The 23848-nt window shown below is 42.2% G+C and overlaps 1 protein-coding gene across 6 annotated transcripts in view; it reads left to right on the top strand.

The window, feature by feature from the left end:
- Window positions 1–23848, top strand: part of LOC147017780 (homer protein homolog 3-like) — a 117200-nt gene that overhangs the window by 76670 nt on the left and 16682 nt on the right. For 5 of the 6 annotated variants that reach the window (XM_085896739.1, XM_085896742.1, XM_085896741.1 and 2 more), the window contains exons 6-9: window positions 3135–3288; window positions 11042–11167; window positions 20388–20480; window positions 20745–20906. In XM_085896739.1, the coding sequence (XP_085752865.1) occupies window positions 3135–3288; window positions 11042–11167; window positions 20388–20480; window positions 20745–20906 (535 nt within the window). The remainder of the gene's footprint in view (window positions 1–3134; window positions 3289–11041; window positions 11168–20387; window positions 20481–20744; window positions 20907–23848) is intronic. The other variant, XM_085896737.1, reaches the window with a different exon arrangement.

The following is a 23848-nucleotide window of genomic DNA, read 5'->3' as shown; positions in this document are numbered from 1 at the left end:
TTTGCGTTTCTGTCACCTCATGTCTATTAGTTTCTTCCTGGATCTTCGTCTCCATTTCCTCCTTCGTTCCATTTAATTCCTTCTCAATTCGGTCTATCTCCCATGTCTCTGGCAATACTTCTACCTCCTTCGTTGTCTCTGTTACTTCCCTCGTCTCTAGTTTTATTTGTGTCTCCTTTATTAGGGTTGGTCCTAATTGTTCTTTCATCCGACGAGTGGTGTCGATCAAGTCCTGCACCACTAACGTTCCTCCCTGTGGTGATGTCACACATCCGACATTATTGCGCTGTTCCATTTCCTGGCTCCTTTTGAGTCGTTCATCCTCTCGGAGCTTTTTGAGTTGTTCGTTCTCTTTCCAGAGTTTTTCGATCTCCGTGGACTCAATTTTTGCTCTCACCTCGAGCTGGTTAATTTCAAACTCGTATAGTTTTTGTTTTCTCTCCCACTGTTCCTCATGCTTTTCAGTCTCCAATCTCATCGTTTCTTTCAATTGGCTTAGTTCCTTTTCCTGTTTCGTTCGTTGTTCTTTCATTACTCTTTCTTGCATCTCATTCTTTAATCTGGCCTTGGCTTCCAGCTGTTCAATCTGCACATTGTGGTTCCTTAACGTTTCATTCTCTGTTCTCGTTCTTTCCTCTCTTAACATCCTCAGTTCTTTTTGTAGTTCCCTCTCTTTGTTTTGGTGTTCACGTAACTCAAAAGTTTTTTTTTTCCATTTTTCCTCTCTCTGTCTCTCTTCCTCCTCACTCATTTCATCCCTTTTCTTGCTCATCTCCACATACTTCAACCTTGCTTTGGCTTCTAACTGTTCTTCCATCTTGCCCTTGTGGTTTTCTACCCGTCTTCCCAGTTCCTCTGTCTCCGTTTTTACCTCCGGTCCCAGCTTATCAACTCTCTTCGTCCTGTCTTGAAGTATTTTCTCACACTCCACCGTTACGACCTTCAATCCCTCCTTTGTCTCCTCCTGGCTTCCTTTTAATTTTTCTATTGCCTTCGTTACCTCGTGTCTCGTCTTACACGTTTCGGTCTCCCCGTTTAATTTTTCCCTCTGTGTCACCGTCACTTCCTCTGTCACGACTCTCGCCCAACACGTCTCCCGTATTAATCGGTCCGTTCCCGCCTCCATTGCGGGCCTGACAGCCGTTGCACTCCCTCTCAGCTCGTTCGCCCCAGCACGTAGCGGCGCCATTTTGAGCTCCACTGCCCGCGTTTCGCTCCTCTCAATTGCCATTCTGCCCGCCTGCAGGCATCGCCCCACGCTCTGCATTTCACCCCGCAGTTTTTTTCATTTCTTCTTTCATTCCGTTTGTGTTTCCATCTATTTTTCCCACATTTGTTTTCATATTCGCATTCATGCCATCCATTTTTTCCAGCAAAATCATCACTAGCTGACCCATGTCAGGTGGGTCTGTGGTAGTCGCTTCGCCATCAGGCGTGGTTCCGCTGGGGGCTGGAGAGGGAATTTGACGGAGGTGGGGAGGGGGGGGGTGTCATACACCGCGGCCTCTGCAGCTGCCACATCCATTTCGGGTTCTGGGTTCGGTTGGGGAAATTCATCCTGCACGGACATGTCCTGCTCGGGGATTTCATCCTGAGCCATGGATTCTACAATTTCTAAATCCCCCGGCACCCGTTCGCCTTGAAATGCCATCTTATCCCGTGGAAATAATTTTTAAATCCCTCGAATTTGGGGAACACGGAGGGTCGCTTCACTCACCCCTGATCCGGTTCCGTGAATTTAGTTGGAGGCGGGATGGATTTGAATCCCACCCCTGACACCACTGTTAAATTTCTGGCCCGCCTGGCGTGCGATCGGCCGCGTACCTCTAATGGCAGCCGCGTCGCCCACCGGACGGACAATTCAGTCGTGACCCTCCTGGAACTACCGCCAGGAGCCGGTCACAGGTGGGGGTTTAACCTCACCACAACCCAGTTCGCATTCTACCCGTGCGAAATAGGGTGACTCTCCGAATGTCGATATACCTAAATACCCGCGCGGGTAATCTACTGAGGGGTGCACCACGCCGCAGGTCGGCTTAGGACACGAACCGCTTAAGTGGTTCGTTCCGTGCTACAGGGATAACCGAGCGGTGTTATCGCCGACCTCGACGGTTCAGATTATTTATTGGGTGTTTAAAACCCCCTACTCATCCCACGATGCAAGATGGCACTTTCAATGTGGTGAAAGGAGGACGCGACGAACGGGATACGCTGCACACAAGGACATTTATTCCAGCAACACGTATACAGTCATGCAATGTACAAGCGACAAATAGAAGGCCAAGCAATACCACTGACTACGATTATTATCTACAGTCACTTACACAGTCGTTACTTAACAGGACACGGCGCCACAGCATGCATACAAAAACAACAGGAAAACCCTCCCCATCGGTAGGGAGGTAGACGGGGTTCGTAAACCTTTATGGTCGTGGGCCGTGGATGACCGAAAAGGCCCGCGAGACCTTGCTTGTTACCTGCCTCCTCGAGGTGTGACGGTGGGCAGGTCGCGACGCATTGTTCCCACGGCAGCTACCGTAGCCGCACCTGCTCTCGGGCCTTTGCGATGATGTCGGTGAGTTCTCTCCGGCGTCCCTCGCCAGACGCGCAGATTCGCACCACATAGCCGGCAGGGCTGCGCCTCCCATCTGCGTCTCTGAGGCGTCGCCCGGACTCGCCACCAGCCCGCGCCTTCACCGACAGGTCGCCCTACGCCAAGACGAGAGAGCCCGACGTCGACCACCAAGAGGGAGAGTAGAATCCAACACGACCCTGACAGAGTTATTTATTGAAAATTGGCTAGTTGGTCCTTTATAGAAAGACGAAGTGAGAGTGGGTCCTCTTGTACACAATGAGAATATTGAAACTCCCTTATACTTTCAACAATCTCACACACGTAGCATAAATTCAATTGCACAAACTATCTTCATCCCCTCCCTTGCTCTTGCTCTCCCCCCCCAACACTGACCTCCACTCTATGTGCTTGGATAAAGTGTAACAACTTGGATACTTTTGCTAAGTAGATTTTTCATAATCTACTTGAATTTTTGTAGGATTAATTACTTTGTTGCAACATTAAAAAAAAATCTCTAACTTGCACTCCTTTCATTTCTCTTCTCGTATCTTTCCACCAGTGTTTCAGGGGCACGGCGTCTGGAGGGAGAAGCACATGCTTTGCGCGGGGCACACGCAGCAGCCACGGAGGAGATGGGCGCACTCCGTCAGCGGGTACATCAGCACTACGAGGGGCCAACCAAAGACTCTTCTCTCAATCACCCTTTTTCCTCCGTAACTCTTGCTTTTCCCCGAATAACTCGAGTGCACATGCCAGATATGAACCTGATGCTATATTTATGCATTTTGAATACAATTTCTTCTGAAGGGCATTATCATAAAAAAAACCACAAAGCTTTTTGTTGTGCTCTCTTCAGGTGAGATTCACGCAAAGTGAGTGAGTAATGATGAAGAACAGTCTAATAGACACCTATCAACAAAGTCAATTCTGATTGGACGTTCTCTACTGATGCGTCATCACCTCCTAATGGTCTCGGTGGGCGGAGCTTGTTCAGTGTTCAGCTCTTAATTGGAGGTTGCTGAGGCAGAGCCGCTAAGGCTGTTGTAGAATCTTCTTCATAACCATCCATGATCATGAGACGAGTTTGTGTTCCTCTTCTTCTTTGCAAATATAAGCAAAGTGAGTGGAGAAACTTTTTTGCTGATGTAACATAGGGTCCATGGAATAGATAAATGTTGCTTCTAGTATTAGACATTTATCTATTGTCGACAATTGCTTCTTGTGAATTTTTGAATGTTTTTCCTTTTTTTTTTTTTTGAACCTTCAGAAGTTCACAAATATAGCAAAGATTTATTGTGATTTTGCATTTAGGCAAGATAATCTCCCAAAGTATGAGCTTCAGGGATGTTGTATTCTGATCAAAGCATTTGCTATTTGGCTATTTCAATGACCAAATTGGCAGCGTCATTTCCCAATAGCAGGAAATTGTTTCATATTCTGCTTCAATCACATGATTTTGCAATCTGTTCTTTGATAGACTTATTTGAATGCAATTCAGTGAATGTAATTTCGATGGAAAGATTTCAAAATGGAAAGTTATTGAATGAAATTTAGGGGGTTTGGGGGACTCAAATGTGGGCACACACTTGCATTTTCAATTTTACATTCATGCATTTATTTGCATTCATCTTTTAATCCAAAAATACAGTGTAATATTGGAATGAACTTAAGAAAAAAACTTCATCAGGTGGGAGGACTACTTGTCAATGCTCCCGAAGGGAGCGGGTGTTTCTAGTTGATAAAAAACAGCAATAGCAACTATTTTATTTTCATTTGAAACCAAATTGTGGGCATCTTATTATTTTGTATGCAAATACTGCATTACCAAGTTTGGAACCCTTTCTGATAGATCCCAGATTTTCTTTCTGTTTCCCTTAATACTTTCTCATCCCAACTAAATTTTTATTCTCTCCACACTCCTTTATTGGGTCACTGAAATAGGTGTCCCTTATTGTCAGTAATTCTGTCTGTTTTTTTTGGATGTTTGTTCGTTCGTCATCAGCATAATTGGTAGTAAACGTTGGCCGATTTTGACCAAACTCGGGTGGTAGGTACATCTTATGACCAAGTGCTTTGGAAATTGTGATGGTTGCTCGGGATGCTTTGATTCCCTAGCAACAACCGAAAAACCTTCAAAATCGGTACCGTTCACGCGAAATCAATTCCGAAAGCCATTATCCCACGTCGAGTTATGAAATTTGGCACGAATGATCTACAGGTGATCTATCAAATATATTCCGGTTTTTGTGATATATGGAATACTTTACCCGCAGCGCCCCCTAACAATTAGGGTATGCGCGAAAATTGGTGAAAATTGAAGGCCCCCTAGCGACCAGGTGAGTGCATCGATACAAATGAAACTTTGCAGTTTCATGGTACTCAATGAGTACTACAACTTTGCCTCAGGACATATTGACCGATTTCGCTTCGGTTAGGGGTCAAAGGTCAATTGGTGCAAAAATCGATAATATGTGAGAGCTGGAGGTGCCTTCGTGCCAAATGCTACTCCTCCTAGGGTTATGGTCGGATGGTCATGAAAATTCACACCATTTGTCAGGAATACATTTTGCACAAACGATCGAGCCGGATTTTCGATTTAGATCTTTGTTCACCCACAGCACCCCCTCGAACTTTGGGGATTTCCGATTTCAAACCGCATTTTCGGTACTTTTCATTCAAATAGATACCGAGTAGTTATCAGTTGATGGAACTGGATGAGATTTGATATGCATAATCTTAAGGTGATTCCCTATCCGCTATATGACATCCATTTTGCTCTATATATTATAGTTTCCAAATGGCAACTCTCTCAACTTGGGTGTCCGAGGGCCTTGAGCATTCCTGCTGAAACTTCAAAGTACACGAGCTCCAAGACGATTGAACCGAATCAAATGAAACGTTACATGCTTGTAGACCATAATGAGTACTACAGCTTTGCTTGTTTGCATAATGACCTATCTCGATTAGTTCAGGGGTCAAAGGTCAATAAGTGCATTTTTCGGTCAAAATGTCTATTCAAGTCCCCCTACCGGCAAAACGGCTCAACCGATCCAAACAAATTTTTGCACGTGAATACTCCCCGATGAGTAGTACATGTTTGCCCATTTGCATAATGACCTATCTCCACGAGGTCAGCGGTCAAAATGTCGCAATACTAACAGTCCTGCTCAGCGACCCATCGCCGCCTACTGGCTTGTATTACTTTCCCTCTCCTATTTGCTCCTTCACTTCCTTTCTTATCTTGTTTTTTTTTCAATCCCCTGACACTTTTTTTCAACCCCAAACTCCCACTCCAATCATACTTCCACCATTGGTAGGAAATAATTGATGTCACCCAAATAACCTTACAAAGAAAAGAAAGTGATCTTGTAACTTTCAGTTGATAATATCTGTACAACATTGCTTAAAAATATAATGAAAACCCCCTGTTTGAGGAATATCTTGGGGGTTTTCACATCTCATTGTCTGAAATCCCCCCCTTTTTTTTCTTAGTTTTTAACACTAAGATGTTTGTTTGAAGGTCATTAACCCCCATGTTGTTTTCAAACCAAAACAAAAGATATGATTCCTTGGAGTAAAACAATTTGAGAATTATTGATTATTTAATTTCTGCAATCTCATTCTTCTGACTGCAACTTTCCCTCATCTGCTTTTGTGGTATCTGATAACGTCCTGGTGAAAATTTACATCTCATTGACTGTTTTGAGAATAGCCCAAGTGTTGATGGTTATAGCTCTTCAATAGTCTTGATTAGACCAGTTTGTGGGCTTTTTCTCTCAATAATTAGTTTGGTCTTTAAATTGCTGCAAATATTGACAGCTCGAGGAACCTCTTTCACGAAGATCTAATCGCTCTATGATACCAATTCTTCCTTCCCACGTACTCTTGCTTTTCAAAGGCAGTTCTCCTGCCTGCCTTTGAAACTCTCAAACTCAGATGCCTGCGTTGAGGCAATAACTCCCAAGCAACTTGCATTCTGAGATTGGAAAGGTAACCATGTTATTTTACAAGGCCCATAATCAATGTGCCCACCCTGAAAAGAGCCACTGGCCAACATCTGGCTCACCTGAAAGCAGATCTTTTGTTCCTCTCTCTCTGTTCCTTGAGATCCAGTTAGCAACTGGTTAAGGCTGTTTGAAATACTTCCACTTCCTTTCAAGTCAAGTCACTTTATTGTCATGTGTTTAAAAACGAAGGTTAAGAAACAATGAAATTCTTATTTACAAACAACCTGCTCACTCTATCCATACATCTATACAACAATATTTACAACAGTAATGACAAATTCACAACATTTTACAATTTAAATGTCATACAATTTGCATATAACACAGAGCATCAGCATAATCCAATTTAGTGGCTATTTAGGATGCAGACAGCCTGAGGGGGGAAACTGTCCCTAAACCTGATGGTATGAGCCCGGAAACTACAATAATAGGAGAGAAACTACAATATGGCAGAGGTGAGATCACTCCATGTGCAGGATGAATGGGGTCTTTTATAATGCAGAGGGCCTTTCTGTAGCAGTGGTTAATGTAAATATCCTCAATGGATGAAAGTTCTTTACCTGTGATTTTTTTTTTTTGTGCAATCCTACCAATCTTTTATATGACTATGCGGTCCTGCACAGTGGATTGGCCATACCAGGCTGTGATGCAGCCTGTCAGTATACTTTCAATGATGCAGCGATAAAAGTTCACAAGTGTGAAGTATGCAGTCCAAATTTCCTCCGCCGTCTGAGAAGGTGGAGGCGCTTTTGTGCTTTTGCACCAATCAAGGAAGGAGTCGTGATTTCACAGTTTATGACAAGATGCAGTACTTGTCCTTGTCCTGTCTTTTACTTCTCCCTTTTTACAAATGCTGCCTCTGGAATACATGAGCTTCTCAACAGCAAAAAATAAGAAATTTCTGACTGAACTCCACACTCCTACAACCCACCCTGATGGCTTCAAGGCATCATCCTCAAAAACTGTGCACCTGTTGTGGCTTCTCCTTTGTTTGCTCTTCTTCATATCTTTGTCAGAGGGTCACCTCTCTTCATTGTGGAAAGTGATTAATGTCACTTGTATTTATTGGAAGGGTATAACGACTGATTCTATGAAATAGAATTCGATGAAATTCTATGAAAATAGGTCAGGTCAGGTTAGATCTGTGACCTGCTACAAGTACCATGAAAACCTGTACTAACCTGTTCCATGGTCGGGTTGTCGGCGACTAAACCGTCTCCCCCACCAGATTTTTGGTGAGGAGGGTGTTTGGATATGGACACCCAGCAGGATTAAAAACAAAACCTGTCAAAGGGCGGAGGAGCTCCTTGTGAGCCAACGGCCATCCATATTTAGTTAAGTGCCCAACTGTGTCTGTGTCTTTTTATTAGGAGGTTGGTGGTAGGATTTGCACTCCGGCCATCGTAAAACCCTTCATTCCGCAAAACGCAAAAACGCAAAAAAATCTGAAAATCCACTCCGTGGGATTACCTCCTGTGCAGCTTCCCTTCACAGGGCAGTTCACCGGATGACGGGATTTGGGCAAAGCCTTCGGGACCCCAATCTTTGATGATAGGAGGGAAACATTCCTGGGTCACATTGCGGGAGAGTGTGTCGGAGTGGTGCTGAGGTGTCGTCCACCAGACGGCGGTCTCCTTGGGTTAACCTGAGACGGTCCCTTGGGGTGGGTGCCTGGAATGTCCTATCCCGAAGAGAGGATGATCACCTGTCTCTGTTATCATCTGAGCTCAAGCGTTTGGACATCGGTATTGCAGCACTATCTGAGGTTCGGAGACCGGATTGCGGCGAGATAATGGTGGGTGGTTACACCTACTATTGGTCTGGTCGCTCTGATGGTTACCATACTCAAGGAGTTGCTGTAGCTGTGTCCAATAAGCTGACCCCAATGATAATTGAGGTAACACGGGTCAACGAGAATATTATGAGACTAAGGATTCGTCACTCCTTAGGTGTCATTTCCCTGGTCTCTGTCTATGCTCAGACTGAGGCGAGTGATCTCACCGTGAAGGAAGCATTCTATGCCACGCTCGAGTCTGTGGTTGATCAGTGCCCCAGATGAGATACACTTCTAGTCTTGGGGGATTTCAATGCATCGACTGGAATGGATAGGGATGGTTATGAGACATGTGTTGGTCCCCATGGGTCAGGAACTATGAATCAGAATAGCACTAAGTTCCTTGACTTTGCAAGAAGTCATGGACTTAGGGTGGCTGGTTCATGGTTTCAGTGCCCACAAGCTCATCGCTGGACTTGGTATTCCAACGCTGGTGGGGGGGGGGGGGGTTGAGGGAGGTAAGGGTTGAGGGAGGGAGGGATGGTTGATGGAAGGAGGGGTTGAGTGAGGGGTACTCAGCAGCTGAAAGGGGGGTTGCAACCCCCCCATCCCCCCTCTCGATCCGCCACTGAAATATCTGTTTAATAAGCCTGCCATCTCACTTTCATCACTAACCACTCTCCCAGTGCTATCCCTTAATGGGCCCACACTGGTCCTAACCTGTTCTTTTCCCTGATATACTTATTATGATGCAAAGATGAACTGATTAGATTTTGGCATCAAGAGGTCAGAGGTCATGTCAGATAAAAATGCGATACTTTAAAACAACTGAAGGGATTTTAATCAAACTTGGTACAAGTATGTGTAATAATGTCATGATGAACTGATCAGATTTTAGCATTAAGAGGTCAAAGGTCAGGTTCAAATATTTTCATCGAGGTTATGATTTGAACGAAGCGAAGTACAGCTTGGTTTCAAAATAGTGAACTATTTCAATGTTTTATTGCAGTAAAATTACAAAAGGTAGTAAGTTAAGTGATACATTGATCGAAAGCATACACCATGCCATTTTCAACTCACTCATTATACTGCTAATAATTGACATTTTTAATGTATGCTCCGCCTCTGTTCAAGCAGGCTTTGATCATGACTCCGAAATTCTCCACAACTTGTCTGCAAGTGGCTGGAGTGTTAGCCTGGTAGTCCTCCACCCCCTGCTTCAGGACAGCCAGAGTTTGAGGTTTGTTGGTGTAAATTTGACCTTTGGCAGAACCCCAAAATAAAAAAAATCCAATGGATTCAAATCCGGGGTGTGGGCACCCACTCATGCATTGTGCTCAGACTGATGACATGATTTCCAAATAGCGAGTGGAGCAAGTCGATGGTTTCTCCTGCAGTGTGTGGTTGGGCAACAACTCAGACTTGAATGGTTCATGCAAGATGGTTTTGAGACAGTAGTTGAGCGAGGTCAGCCTTGAATCAGCGTAAGACTTCATGGTACCACTCACCATTGATTGTAACCATCTTACCATTGGCGTCCTCGAACCGATACGATCCCGGCATACCCCATCTGACATTCGTTGCACAAAAGCAGGTGGACTTGGGGCCCTTGAGAGACATCTCAGATACCACCTCAGGAGGCTCAGCCCCCCAGAAGATATTGGTGTGATTGTTAATAGCCCCATTAAAATGGATGTGTGCTTCATCATTGAACTACAAGCAGTTGATCCAATTTGGCTTCCTTTCCATTTGGTCACTAAACCAATCACACATTGTTACTCGGCTTGCCATGTCATTCAGGGTTGGTTTATGCCTTACAGATATAATTTAGGGGTAGAGTTTGAGTTCAGAAGGGAGAATGTGCTACACATATGAGACTGAGATCGCCAGTTCTCGGGAATGCCGACAGTGGGATTTTTTAGGACTTTCGATAGCAGAATCTCTCATAAAATCAATGTTTCCTTGGTCCTTGGTAACACTTGGTGGGCAGCCACTGTTGCCTTCATTTTGATTTTCACCCTTCTATGTGCTTGGAAGTGCTCCACAAACCGCTGAATGTTCCCATTGGAAGGTCCATTACAGGTGTGAACATTATAATCCTGACAGTATCGCCGATGCACCTGCACGTAGGATTTTGTGTCAAACCACATCACGATTTTCACTTTTTGTTCCACTATGAACACCATCGTTAACGTAGGGTCCTACTGACTACTTGTTAGAAATGGCATACCACCACCACCATAACCTGCAATAGAGAAGGGTATAGCATTAGAAACGACGGAATATCAGGCTGCTCAAATAGTCCACTATTTTTGAAACACCCTGTACCTGTACCATGATATACATGTGTACAGATTAGACATTAAGGTCAAATGGTCTTGAGGTTTAAAGTAAAAATTAGAGTAAGCAAATACTTAACCTGGGCGGAAGCATATCAGTCGATGTCGCGACATTGAACTCTGTCTTTTTTAGAAAATAGCTTGTTCTTACATTTTATTGTTGCCATAAAAGTTGTTGAATATAATTTGTTTGTTTTGAAACGGTTTTTTTTGTCTCCAACCTTAGACCATCCAAATTTGCAATATATTTTAGTCACCACTTTTCTGGCAATGTAAACCTTCTCTTTTTAGCTGACATTGGCCGGTCATGAGTGCACATAATTCTGGTGCTTTTTATTTCATTTAGGTGGCAGATTTGGAGAGGCGGGAAAGTGAAGAGAGAGAAAGAGAAGGTGAAAGGGGAGCAGAGAGGGTAGCAGAGCTGGAAAGAAGAGTGTGTCAGTTGGAAACATCATTAAGAGAAAAAGACCAGGTAAGTGTGAGGAAGTGATTGTGTGGAAGACAAATGTATTGAGAGAATCCAATGATGAAATAATTAACACTGGAAAAAGAAAGGTGCTGCAATTACTCTAGTCTAAGGAGAATAATCTCAAAAGAACTCTAAAAATCACATCAGTAGTACATAAATGTTACAAGCTATTCTCGAGGCCAGGGTTTATCTTTGACCTTTATCCACCACAACCAGCCTAGATGACATCTTTATATTGTGATTTTATTTTTTGATTTTTTTTTTTTAACCAAGTTGAGACCTATTTTGTAAAATTAGGTGCCCACGCATTATGCCGGTTTCTAAAATGTGTATGATCGGCCATAAATGCATGAATTGGAGTGCTGCATAGCTAAAATTGGTATCAAAATCACTGGATTTATGAGGCCTATGTTAATCATCAATAATTTTAGCTGTGGTTGACGGGGAAAAAAACAATCAGCCAAAATGTAGCAAAATCTTGTTTTGGTATTATTTACCGAAAGTGTACAATAGTTTCTAAAACGATGTCATATACATGGTAAATGCTGACTGTTGAAATCAAAACTTTCCCAGTTAATTTCCAAACAAAATAACAGTATATAGTGTGCAACCCTCGCTGATGAGATGTCCGTCATGTTCGGCTTAACCATAGAAGATGCAGAATATGCACCTTCTGCCAACAAGGATATCTTCACTTCAAAGATCAAAAGAGACAGAGATGTTCAAAAGCTGGTGGATCGACTTTAACGATGCTCATTCTTTACTTCAAGCAGTCAAGACTTGACATGCCATGCTACTTGGGATATTGCCACTGAAAACATCAAGACTGCTTTGCTCACAGCACAAACACATGGTGAAAACAAGATCGGAGAGTTTGTGGAGACCCGGATATGTACAAGGGTATTGGGGTTCCACACAAAGCTGAAATGATCACAAAGTTTTAGTTTCAAAACAATGTTCACCGTTGAGAACAAAAAAGATCTGACATGAAGGGGCAAAACAGCAAAAGTGGACAAAGTGCTCTTTCAGCGGTGTCTGGCAGCCAAAGATGCTGGACGTAAGATAGATCTCAAAAAGCTTTTGTCTCATGCACTATCACCAGTACCACTCTCCATAGCAGACACAGATGAAAATATACAATCCACCAACAAGGTTGCACTTGGAAAGATCCTTGAGGAAGATGTGAGCATTGAGACCCTTCCAACTAAAGAACTTAATCCTTGCACAATTGTTGATGGTCAAGCCTTGGTACAAGTGAATTGAAATCCAAGAGGGTCAAAGATATTTGGGGATCTTTCTGATGCATTAAGTAATGCAGTATTCAGTCATTTCCGTGAAGGATGCTCAAGGTAGATGTTTTCTTTGAAAGACACAGGAAAAAGTCAATCAAATCTGCTATCCGAGCAAAACGAGAAGGTCCAAGCAGATCTTTCTTCCATAAGATTGATGGCAGAGGCGTTCCTTTACCTGTCAGCTGGAAATGGTTCATCGACCTCTCAGACAAATTGAATCTGAGTGAATTTCTGAGTCCACAAGTTCTGATCAAAGCAAAGGATACTTTGCAAAATTGAGTTAATCACATCTGGAGACTTTGCTGATGAAAATACTGCAGAATCATCCCAAGGATCAAATGTCCATCTTCTTTAATCAACCCAAGAAGAGGCTGGAACATGCATTATACAACAATGCTGAAACAGCTTGTCAAGCAGGGTTCAAACATCTCATGATCACATGTAGAGTCACATGTGTTGGTGCTCTTGGTTAACTGTGCAGCACAACTGAGTTAAGGGATATGGATGAGAACAGGCACTGCACAACAGCGATGCTTTATTGCTGTCCATGCCATCTAATTAACTCAAACTCTCTGAAGGAACATCCCAGCATATCATGACTTTACAGGATGTGACACTGTCAGTCAACTGAGTGGAAATGGCGAAAAGTCCACATGGAAGACATTCCAGAAGCATGCAGCTCTGTTGAACAATGTTGGATGTGGATCTCTTTTTGAGGCCACATGGAAACACATGAAGGAGTTAATTTGCCGAGTCTACTTTCCAAACACAAATGCTTCAACAATCAATGCAATGCATTACACGCTGTTTCAGAAAAACACCAAAGATTGAGAAAAGCATCCTCCAACCCTGGGATGTCTTACCCAGCACACCAGATGTGTCCTACCAGAGTCAGATTTGGTATTTGACAAACAATCTTTCTCCTGATCACCCTTCCACCATTGACAATGGATGGTACAAGGACCCTACCAGTGTTAAATTGCACCCACGGTTAATGCGAGACCATCCTCTACCACAGGAATCCATGGACGTTGTGTCCTGTAAATACAATCTGCCACTGTACCTGCAGAGCCAAGTGGTTAAAGTGCACAGGTGCATCTACGTGTGGTGATGACATCTGCCGAAAACTATTCACCACGATGGATGATGAGGAATCAGATGAATTGTGCAGTGCACATGTCCACAATGAGTGGAATACAATGTTGTCAGTGATGTGTAAGAATGCCATTGCCCATCTACATGTAATACACCATCATCACAGCACTCCTCCTACTGTACTGTGAATCTCTGATTAGGCAAGAATGGGCAAGGCATGTCCAATTCTGTGCAGTTAATGAATTGATTGGTGAGTATGAATCTCAACATGTGTCCGATCAGTTCCCATTGAAGGATGTCAATATTAGCATTGTTAACCAGGCTTCATGAAAATGTGATGCCAAATGACCACAATTCGTCTCTTTCTGACAGCCATACAAAATATGGTAATAAACATTAATAAATGATGTTATATTATTTACCCAACTAGTTGGTGTTATTTTGTTTGGAAAATTAACTGGGAAAGTTTTGATGTGAACATAATCAGCATTTACCATGTATATAACAGTTTTAGAAACTATTGAACACTTTCGGTAATGAAACCAAAACAAGATTTTGCTATATTTTGGCCTATTTTGTATTTTCCTGTCGATCATAGCTACATTATTGATATATGTATTGATTTGATGCCAAATTTAGCTATGAAGCACTACAATTGATGGATTTATTTGCCAATCGTGCATAATTTCAAAACTGGTATTGCACACGTACACCTTATTTTGCAAAATAGGTCACAACTTGGTTTAAAAAAAAATCACTATATAAAGTCTCATCCAGGCTGGTTGTGGTGGGTTAAGGTCAAAGATAAACCCTGGCCTGGAGGACAACTTGTAACATTTTGGTATTACTGATGTGATTTTTTTCCACATTATTTTCCTCAACTATTTCGCTTTGTGTGGTTTGCAAGATACGGTGGCGTCTACACATTACACATTAAAAATGTCATGATCTTTGATTATGTAGATGGCTCCTAAAAATATTTTGTTTGTTCTGGAAAGCCAAAGAAGATCATTGTGTCTGGCTCCTTCATAGAACATTCTGTACCTTGTATTGTGGTCAGAATGTAGATTTTCAGATTGTATCGTATTTGGAAGTAAATTGGTGGTGAAGCAAAGTTATTGTTGATAAACATTTACATTTGACAACTAGTATACCAAAGAACACAGGCATACTAAACAACTCATCGGATGAAGAAAAGCAAAAAAAAAAGTCCTGTTTCAAATTAAATGTAATTAAATGAATTAAATGTAAATAAATGTACTCAAGTTTCGAACTACAGTCCTCTGTAATTATCATGCCTTTTCTCTTCCCCCATACCCTTGTTGAATATCCTTCTGTAGAAGCTTATGTACACATTTTTAGTCATGTGTTTTGGATTTGATTCTGCTGTCCTTGTCAGTCTTTAATAGTTTAAAATTCAAAGTTTAAGTGCAAATTTGAATTAATCCACACGTTCTGATTCCTTGATGAATACAAATAAACTAATTATGATGCAGAAAAAGGTAGCAATGGTCCATTTTGTGCTGTGACCCTTGCCTCTGAGTTGTCCAGCCTGGATTTGAATGTCGACCTGGTGTTTTGTAGGTAGGGGTGGTTCATCAATGCTTGTGCTGTCCCTCGGGTGCATATTAAACTGGGTGTCCTATCTGCGAGCATTAATTGGTGGATGTTAAAGATCCCAAGGTGTCTTTCACCAAGAGCAAGCGAGTTATTTCTGGGAACCTGGTCAAATTCCAAATTCTTCCCCTGACTGCTGGGAAGGCAATGGAAAACCACCCAGTGTAACCCATCCCAATAAATGGTTTGACAACACCAATGGTCTAAAAAGTATGGTACAGCTCCTCCTGTGCTGTTGCTGCACTCGACTCTTCTAATATTATGACTACTACTCATACTTATGTGTGTTCCCAGCTAAGGGGTGTAGTGATTTCCTTGGAGGGAAGGGGTTTAGGTTGACACTTTTTTGCACTTTGTTCCCTTTGGACAGGGGGAACGTTAGGTTAGGGTAAGAATTTCAAATTTTGTTCATGATGCTGGCGATTGCTCACCTACTCTTCACGAAGGACAAAGTGGGATCTTTAATAATGTCCACCAACTAATGTACAGCTTAACTCTTGTCTTATAAAGGTCCACAGACAGAATTTTTTTTTTGATGTGATCATATAGTTTTTAAGTAACAAACAAAACACTCAACGTGGATTTTAATTCGAATAATTTTTGAGGGGTTACAGTTAAAAAAGCAAACCCGGTGGGTACCGCCCCAATAAATTCCAGATAAATTGCCATGACTTAATCGAGGGAAAGATTGTCAGCATGTAATGGATAATGGCCTCACAACTTGCTTCAGATTCATCAGAAAGTGAATTTGACAAATCATTTTCTGTTGAAGCATCCTCAGATTCTGACGGTGGTCAAAATCATAATGTAGAAGGTGGTGTCAGACCGTACATGTATGAACCCGAGCTCAAGATGACGTCTGGGAGAGGTATGGCCAATTGACTGTTTTTTGGGGCTGCGCCAATCAAGTGTTTTTTGGGGCGGGGCCAATCAAGCATATAAGGGCACCAAAGAACATTAAATGTTCCTTCCATGATATTTGTTCAAGAAAAGAACAAGAATTAAATGTTAAGTGAAGGCATATCTATTCATAAGTGGTGGTGTTATTCAAAGCATAAAATGGTGAAATTGTTCAAAGGCTGGGCGAGTCACAAAGGGAGGGAAACGGGAACTGCCCCTCCCCTCCCCTCCCCTCCCCCTCCTCTCCCCCTCCTCCCCCACGATCACACCTGTGTTCTGCTCAGGCGATGGGGGTGTGCTTTATACTTCCGGCTCGCCCCTCCCCCTTTTTGACCTTGTCCCTGCCATCCTGCCCTTCTCTGGATCTCTCGACAACATTCTCTAAGGGCGGGATCTCTCAGCCTCCTCTCTGACTTCCTATATGATTGATTAATCTCACCTCTCTGTCGCTTTTGAAAATCTTCTTTGAGGGTTGGATCTCAGCCTCAGGCAGCCCTGACTAGCGTGGCGGCTCCTCTTCGGGTGAACTGGCGAAAGTGTCACTACAGGTTTTGCCACTAACAAAATAGTACTCGAAGAGGAGAGACGGAGTTTTGGTCACTCGAGTTGTTTGTTCATCTCTTTCCCATTTTTGCATGAGATTTCCCAAACCTCAAGGAGTTTTGCTTCCCAACTTCATTCATCTACTCATTTGTTAGTGACATCCTTATTTTTATTTATTTATTTTTCCTCTTGGTATGGCTTCCTTTTTTTTCTCTTTGAGCCTCATCTTCCAGCTTAATGGTTATTTTCTAGTTCGATCAGGATATGTTTAATTTTGTTTGCCCATCCTTTGGATTTGATTTGGGGTTGTATTGGTATTGGTGATCTTTATTATTTAACTTTTTCTGCAATCTTTTGTTTACAAAGCAGTTTATTTTGAATACATTTGGGTGCAATCGTGTGCAGAGTTTTATAATTATTAAATATTAATTCTACCATTCAAGTTGGTCTCGTTTCTGTTCATCCGCACTTGGTTGGTAATATATCATCTTAAAAATATTATAGTTTTTTCTAGAATAAACGTTGGCATTGAAATTACTGAAAAAGGCCACCGTGGACAAAACTTAGTATGTTTTCAAATGCATTTTGGTTTATTTTTCTCTAAGTTTGAAAGTTCCATCTGAATGTAATAGTTCTGTAGAAACTTAATACGAATTGATACATAAGTAGTAAGAACCAATCAAAAAGAAAGTTGGGAGAAGCTATTTGTGTGGTGATTCAATCTCATTGTTAAATGGTGGACAATGTTTAAGTCTCTTATTCCTTCTGCTAGTTCTCACGATACCAGGGAATTTTTTTTTGTCCCCACAAATGGCCTGTTCGTGGCATGATGTGTTGCTCTTCATACTGTCTGGCATCTGACCTTCCTCTGATGTCCAAACTATTCACCAGTGGCACATTTATTTTCCCTGCTCTTCCGTTCAAGGCATCCACAATGACAGCATCCTCAGACCAATCCTTCTCTTGGTTTATATCAATTATAATTATTTACTCCTCTTGTTCATTTATTTACTCTTCTTCTTCATTATTTACTCCTCTTCTTCATTATTTACTCCTCTTCTTCATTTATTTCCTCTTCTTCTTCATTATTGACTTCTCTTCTTCATTTATTTACTCTTCTTCATTATTTATTTCTCTTCTTCATTATTTACTCCTCTTCTTCATTTATTTACTCCTTCATTATTTACTCCTCTTCTTCATTCATTTACTCCTCTTCTTTATTCATTTACTCCTCTTCTTTATTTACTCCTTCATTTATTTACTCTTCTTCTTCATTCATTTACTCCTCTTCTTCATTTATTTACTCTTCTTCTTCATTATTTACTCCTTCATTTATTTACCCTTTTTCTTCTTCATTATTTACTCCTCTTCTTCATTATTATTTGCTCTTCTTCATTTATTTACTCTTTTTCTTCATTATTTACTCCTCTTCTTCATTATTTACTCCTCTTCTTCATTTATTTACTCTTCTTCTTCATTATTTACTCCTCTTCTTAATTATTTACTCTTATTCTTCATTATTTACTCCTCTTCTTCATTATTTACTCCTCTTCTTCATTTATTTACTATTCTTCTTCATTATTTACTCCTCTTCATTTATTTCCTCTTCTTCATTATTTACTTCTCTTCTTCATTATTTACTCCTCTTCTTCATTTATTTACTCCTCTTCTTCATTATTTACTCCTCTTCTTCATTAATTTACTCCTCTTCTTTATTTACTCCTTCATTTATTTACTCCTCTTCTTCATTTATTTACTCCTCTTCTTCATTATTTACTCCTCTTCTTCACTTATATACTCTTCTTCTTCATTATTTACTCCTCTTCATTTTTAGGTCATCTCTACCGAGATGACCTAATAAAGCCCGACCAAATGTCCGTCCGTCCGTACGTCCGTCAACAATTTTTCTTTCCGATCTTGATGCAACTTAGTATGTGGGTAGAGGTCGATGAGTGTTGCACAACGATATAACTTTTGTCTGGGTTCAAGGTCAGGGACGAGGTCACGAGGTCACGTACGTTATAAAAATCGCCATTTTCAAAACCTATCTAGTCTGCCATTCTACAAGATATTCTGTTTATTGATTATGATAGTAAAAAATATTATCTTGTATCTAACCGGACAGAGTTTTGAATTTCCTTCCCGTTTGATCGTCACGTGATCTGGAAGATGGCCAAAAACGCCGATGCTATTCGCAAAGAAGGAAGGAAGGAGAAATGAAATATAAATATAAAACACATTTTTAGCCTTTTATATTTATACATTTTCCGCCGAAGGTGCAAAAGTTTCAAAACCTGAAATGTAAACGTCGGCATTTATTTTCAAAATATAATTTGGTGCACGTGCGCCAAAATGCCGAGTCGTCTTTAACCAAACTGCGTAGTAGAACTGCGCAGTAGTCTGGTCATGGCGTCTGATCAGTGGCCAGCGTGGTTCAGATTGACTGTGGTTTCTGGGGCGAAGGTGATTGTTAAGAAGTATGTCGGCGGTATAAATTCGAGTGACTGTATTGGTGATTTAATCACGCAACATCTTGTCAACGAATATTCTGGCCGAACGATTGCATCAATTCAGTGCATCAGCAGGGATAATTCGCAGGCTCCTCGAGATCGTGCCGATATCTAACATCATCACCGGCGGACATAGGGCTGCAGGCTGTGGGGTGAGGCCACGGATCCCGGATGAGGGGATAAGTGATAAATTATGCTACATGCTTCGGGCTTTCTGATTAATATATCAATGAGTACATTCCATAATTAATGAATTAATAATTAATGAATCTGGCATACAAAATGTTTTTTCATACCTGACATGTTACTTTGTGCAGTGTCACGAAACTTCTGTGGAATTAATAATTAATGAATTAGCTCACTCTAACCATTTTTCAAACCTCAATATCTCTATAAATACCTGACCAATTTTCATTCTGAAAGTTGCATTATAATCAGTGAAGAATAATCTACAGGATTATCATAATCTCCGAGAGCTAAGCCTATTTTTTTCGTTTTTTTCTATAACTGGAAGTGAAATGTCCCCAGAGAGTGGACGGACCGGAAAACCATGTATTGCACTTACTGGTGATTCTGATGTGTTAATCCGGGTACTAAATGAACAATACATATTTATTAATTATGTCATTAGTAGTATTATCCTAGTGTATCTCTGTGAACTATTTCAATCTAAACGGTTAGTTTGGACTGTTTTGCGGTTACCTGAACTGAACATTGAGAACTTGTGGTATTCCAGAGATGACCGTCACCCCCACACGGAGGTAATTTTTTACTCCTCCTCTTCATTTATTTACTCTTCTTCTTCATTATTTTGTCTTCTTCTTCATTATTTACTCCTCTTCTTCATTAATTTATCTTTCTTTCTCTCGATGCTCCTTTGTACCACTGGGGAACAACATTATCTTGTGCTAGAAAATTAATTACTCATCTGTCTGGTAGACGATGACAGCATTCCTCTCTAAGCACCTGCAAAACAAACTTGGAACTGCACAACTACTACCTGGAATATATCGTTCAACCTTGAAATATCACTTCCTCACTCTATCTCTACATAAAAACCAGACATCATAAAAGTCTCCCAATTTACTGCTGTGCGTCTTATGGAAGATGTGTGGTCCATGGTGCTCCCTAGTTTTATGATGAGCCACAACTTTTCTTTGGCAGATAAATGTCAAAGCTGGCCTCGAAGGCTAGTCAACCCCTTGAAATACGAGTGTGCAGTGGTTTATTATTTTTAATGCAAATGGCTTGCTCTGTATATTGTAGGAGCTGGAGCTGCTGCGACTGCAACTTGAAGACTCCCGAGAGATGGAGAGGGAGCGGGAGAGTGAGAGGGAGGCTGCATTGACGAAGCTTCAGGTCTGCAGTTTTTTTTTTCTTCTTTCCCATACCTTGTGCTTCACCTCATAAATCACCTTTTACCCAAACAGTAACTGTGCCATATCTTTTCATACACACTGAGGAACATTCTGCACCCGCCATCACAATATTTTAGTTATTTGCAATACAAAACTTAAAAATTGTATGAGATTTTTATAAACTTGTTTTGACCAATTTTGGATCTGTGATCGCTTCTCAACACATTACGACTCACAACTTCTTTGCTCACGACCACATTTTTAGGAAAGCGAGGAAAAAGCAGAGCTGCTACAGGCACGTGTTTCGGAGCTTGAGCTGGGCGCATGTGATGAACGAGGACGTGCGGCTCGCCTTGCTGCATGTCTTGCACGTCTTGATGAGTGTGCAGCTGCCCTCGCTGGTGCTCGACATGGCCTAGCTGCGCTGGTCAGTGCATATTATGTCTGTCAAACGATCTGCCGAGTTAATGATAGACCCACCACCTCCACCCCCCCCCCCACCACTTCCTCTTTCCTCTGCATTTGAAAACATGGGAATGACTATTCTCACACAGTTTATGAACTACAAGAAAAGCCCATTTGGCTAATCTCTCTCACCTGTGCTAAGTCCTGTCCCAGCACACTTTAAACTAAGTGGTGCTCTCTAACCTATGTGTGGCATGTTAGTGGTAGTTTTGGTGGAGAGAGGGGGGGGAGGGGCAGGGGGAGGAGTGGGTGGGAATGAAAAATGGAGAGGAATAGTGAAGGGGAAGGGAATATTGAAGGGGTACATAACAGACAGGCTGCTGCCCTTCACAACAAAGGGGATTTTTACTTCCACCACCTGGTTACACAGGTGGGAAAAAGGTTGAAGGGGGTTGTTTTCACCGCTGTGTTTGTCTGTTTGTTTGTGTGCAAGATATCTCAAAAAGTTAATCTCAAAGATATCTCACAATATGCAAGATATCTCAAAGATATCTCACGAGAATTATTTAATTTTTAATATCATTCTTCACCATTGAGAGATCGGACCAAAAACTATAGATAACATGATATTTCAAAAATGTATTGGGCCTGATCTGCTTTCATTGATCAGGCATTGCATGGCAGAGGTATGCGATTGACCGAGTGCTGTTCTAGTTTTTTTATTGTTTATTTATTTATTAAATAGATTTGGAAAAATAATTCCATTACATATTTCCAAGTATTTCCAGAGGGGAGCAGATGGCTGGGGGTTTGAATGATGTATTTGAAGCTTAGAAAAATCAGGAACTTCTCAATATCCCATCAGCATAGCATGATATACATCACTGCAATGCTCACTTCCTCAGAGGTTTTGAGCCGCGTCGCGTTGCGAACGCTGGCACTAAGAGAGCTCCGCGTTGTTCTTCTTTTTCTTGTTTTTCTTCTTCTTCTGGTGAAGACAAAACCTTTATGATGCGGCTCTTGGACACATTTGTCCTTGTTATTTTAAGTGTATACCTTAGTCAAAGCTTGTGGAAGAGCTAATGCATTGAATGGATCAGGATGTAACAGGAAGCAAAAGGAACAGTGGAGAGGGGTGGAGGGGGGAGGGGGTACACCACAGCAGAGTTGAAGGTCGAGATAGAGGGAGACTGTTCAACAATGGGAGCAGGAGAGGAATGCATGGGGTGGACAAGATGGATGCAGAAGGAAACTCCAAGGAGGGAAAACTGGAAATTTGGAAGGAGGAGGGATTGGGGTATGTTAACCAGGGAAGAAAAGATCATGGTTTTGTATTGGGGACGATCCGAGATGGTGATGAACATCTGTCTTGAAGACCCATAAAGGGAAGAATGAGATTGAAAATGATGTGGAAGCTGGTTTCACAGATAGGGGGGAAAAAGGGAGAACCAATGAGTGGAGGTGAGCAGTGATCCTGGGATTATATTAGGTTGTTTCACCAAAAGGGAGTTGATGGTGGACAGTGTGTGCCCTGCAGAAACCTGGGGGGTGCAAATGATGGAAAGAGCAGAGGGTGCAAGTCCAAAAACGAGGTGGTAGAAGACAACGACCACCAACCTGTCTGCAATGGTGAAGTGATAGGCCGATCGACTCAGCTTCATCACAGGAGATTCCATTGATCTTGAAGGCCTTGGTTTGCTTGGTATCAAGCTGAGCAAGATGTGAGGCAGGGGAGCCAGCCCAGAAGGAAGAGCAGTACTCCATCAAGCTACGGATTAAGGCCTTGCAGGTGGATAGAAGTTCAGGTGTGCCAAGGAAGGACTTTGTATGATGGAGGATGCCCAGTTGGCAGCTGGCTTTGGAGACAAACTTTAAAATGTGGTTTGCCCTCAAAAAAAACATTGCTAATAGTGAGACCTAGGATTTTAATGGCTGAACTTCCTCAAGAGGATTATAAAGAAAGTGGGTGGGTCGGGGAGGGGGGGGGGTGTACGCCAAACGGTGCTCTTGGCGAGACCCTGCAGTTCTGGATCATCCTCCGGTGACCATCAACGAGCACATGGTCAATCTCCTTTGCCACCCACCAGCATTGGAATACCAAGTCCAGTAATGAGCCTGTGGGTGCTGAAACCATGAACCAGCCACCCTAAGTCCATGACTTCTTGCAAAGTCAAGGAACTTAGTGCTATTCTTGTTCACAGTTCCAGACCCATGGGGACCAACACATGTCTCATAACCATCCCCATCAGTTCCAGTCAATGCATTGAAATCCCCCAAGCCGGGAAGTGTATCTCGCCTGGGGCACTGATCAATCACAGACTCGAGTGTGGTGTAGGATGCATCCATCACAGTGAGATCACTCGTCTCAGTTGGAGGATATGCAGAGACCAGGGTAACGACACCCGAGGAGTGACAAATCCTTTGTCTCATATGCTCGTTGACCAGTGTTACTTCAATTATCAATGGAGTTAGCTTATTGGACACAGCTACAGCAACTCCTTAGGCATGGTAACCATCAGAGCGACCAGACCAATAGTAGGTGTAACCACCAGCCATGATCTTGCCACATTCCAGTCTCCGAACCTGAGAGTGCTGCAATACCGATGTCCAAACGCTTGAGCTCAGATGATAACAGAGACAGGTGATAATCCTCTCTTCGGGATAAAACATTCCAGGCACCCACCTGAAGGGACCGCCTCAGGTTAACCCAAGGAGACCGCCTTCAGGTGGACAACACCTCAGCACCACCCCGACACAATACCGTAATCTGACCTGGGAAGGTTACCCCTTGGTTTTCCTCCTATCATAAAAGAGTGGGGGCCCCGAACGCTGTGCCCCAATCCCGTCATCCAGTGAGCTGCCCTGCAGAGGGCAGCTGCACAGGAGGTACTCCCATGGAGTGGGTTTGCAGATTTATTTGTGTTTTTTTGTACGTTTGCGGAATGAAGGATTTTACAGTGGCCG

Source organism: Eptatretus burgeri, chromosome 10 (assembly GCF_056783735.1).
Source record: "Eptatretus burgeri isolate ZD-2024b chromosome 10, Ebu_testis_v1, whole genome shotgun sequence".
Taxonomy (NCBI): Eukaryota; Metazoa; Chordata; class Myxini; order Myxiniformes; family Myxinidae; genus Eptatretus; species Eptatretus burgeri.
This window is presented reverse-complemented; position numbering and strand designations above follow the sequence as displayed.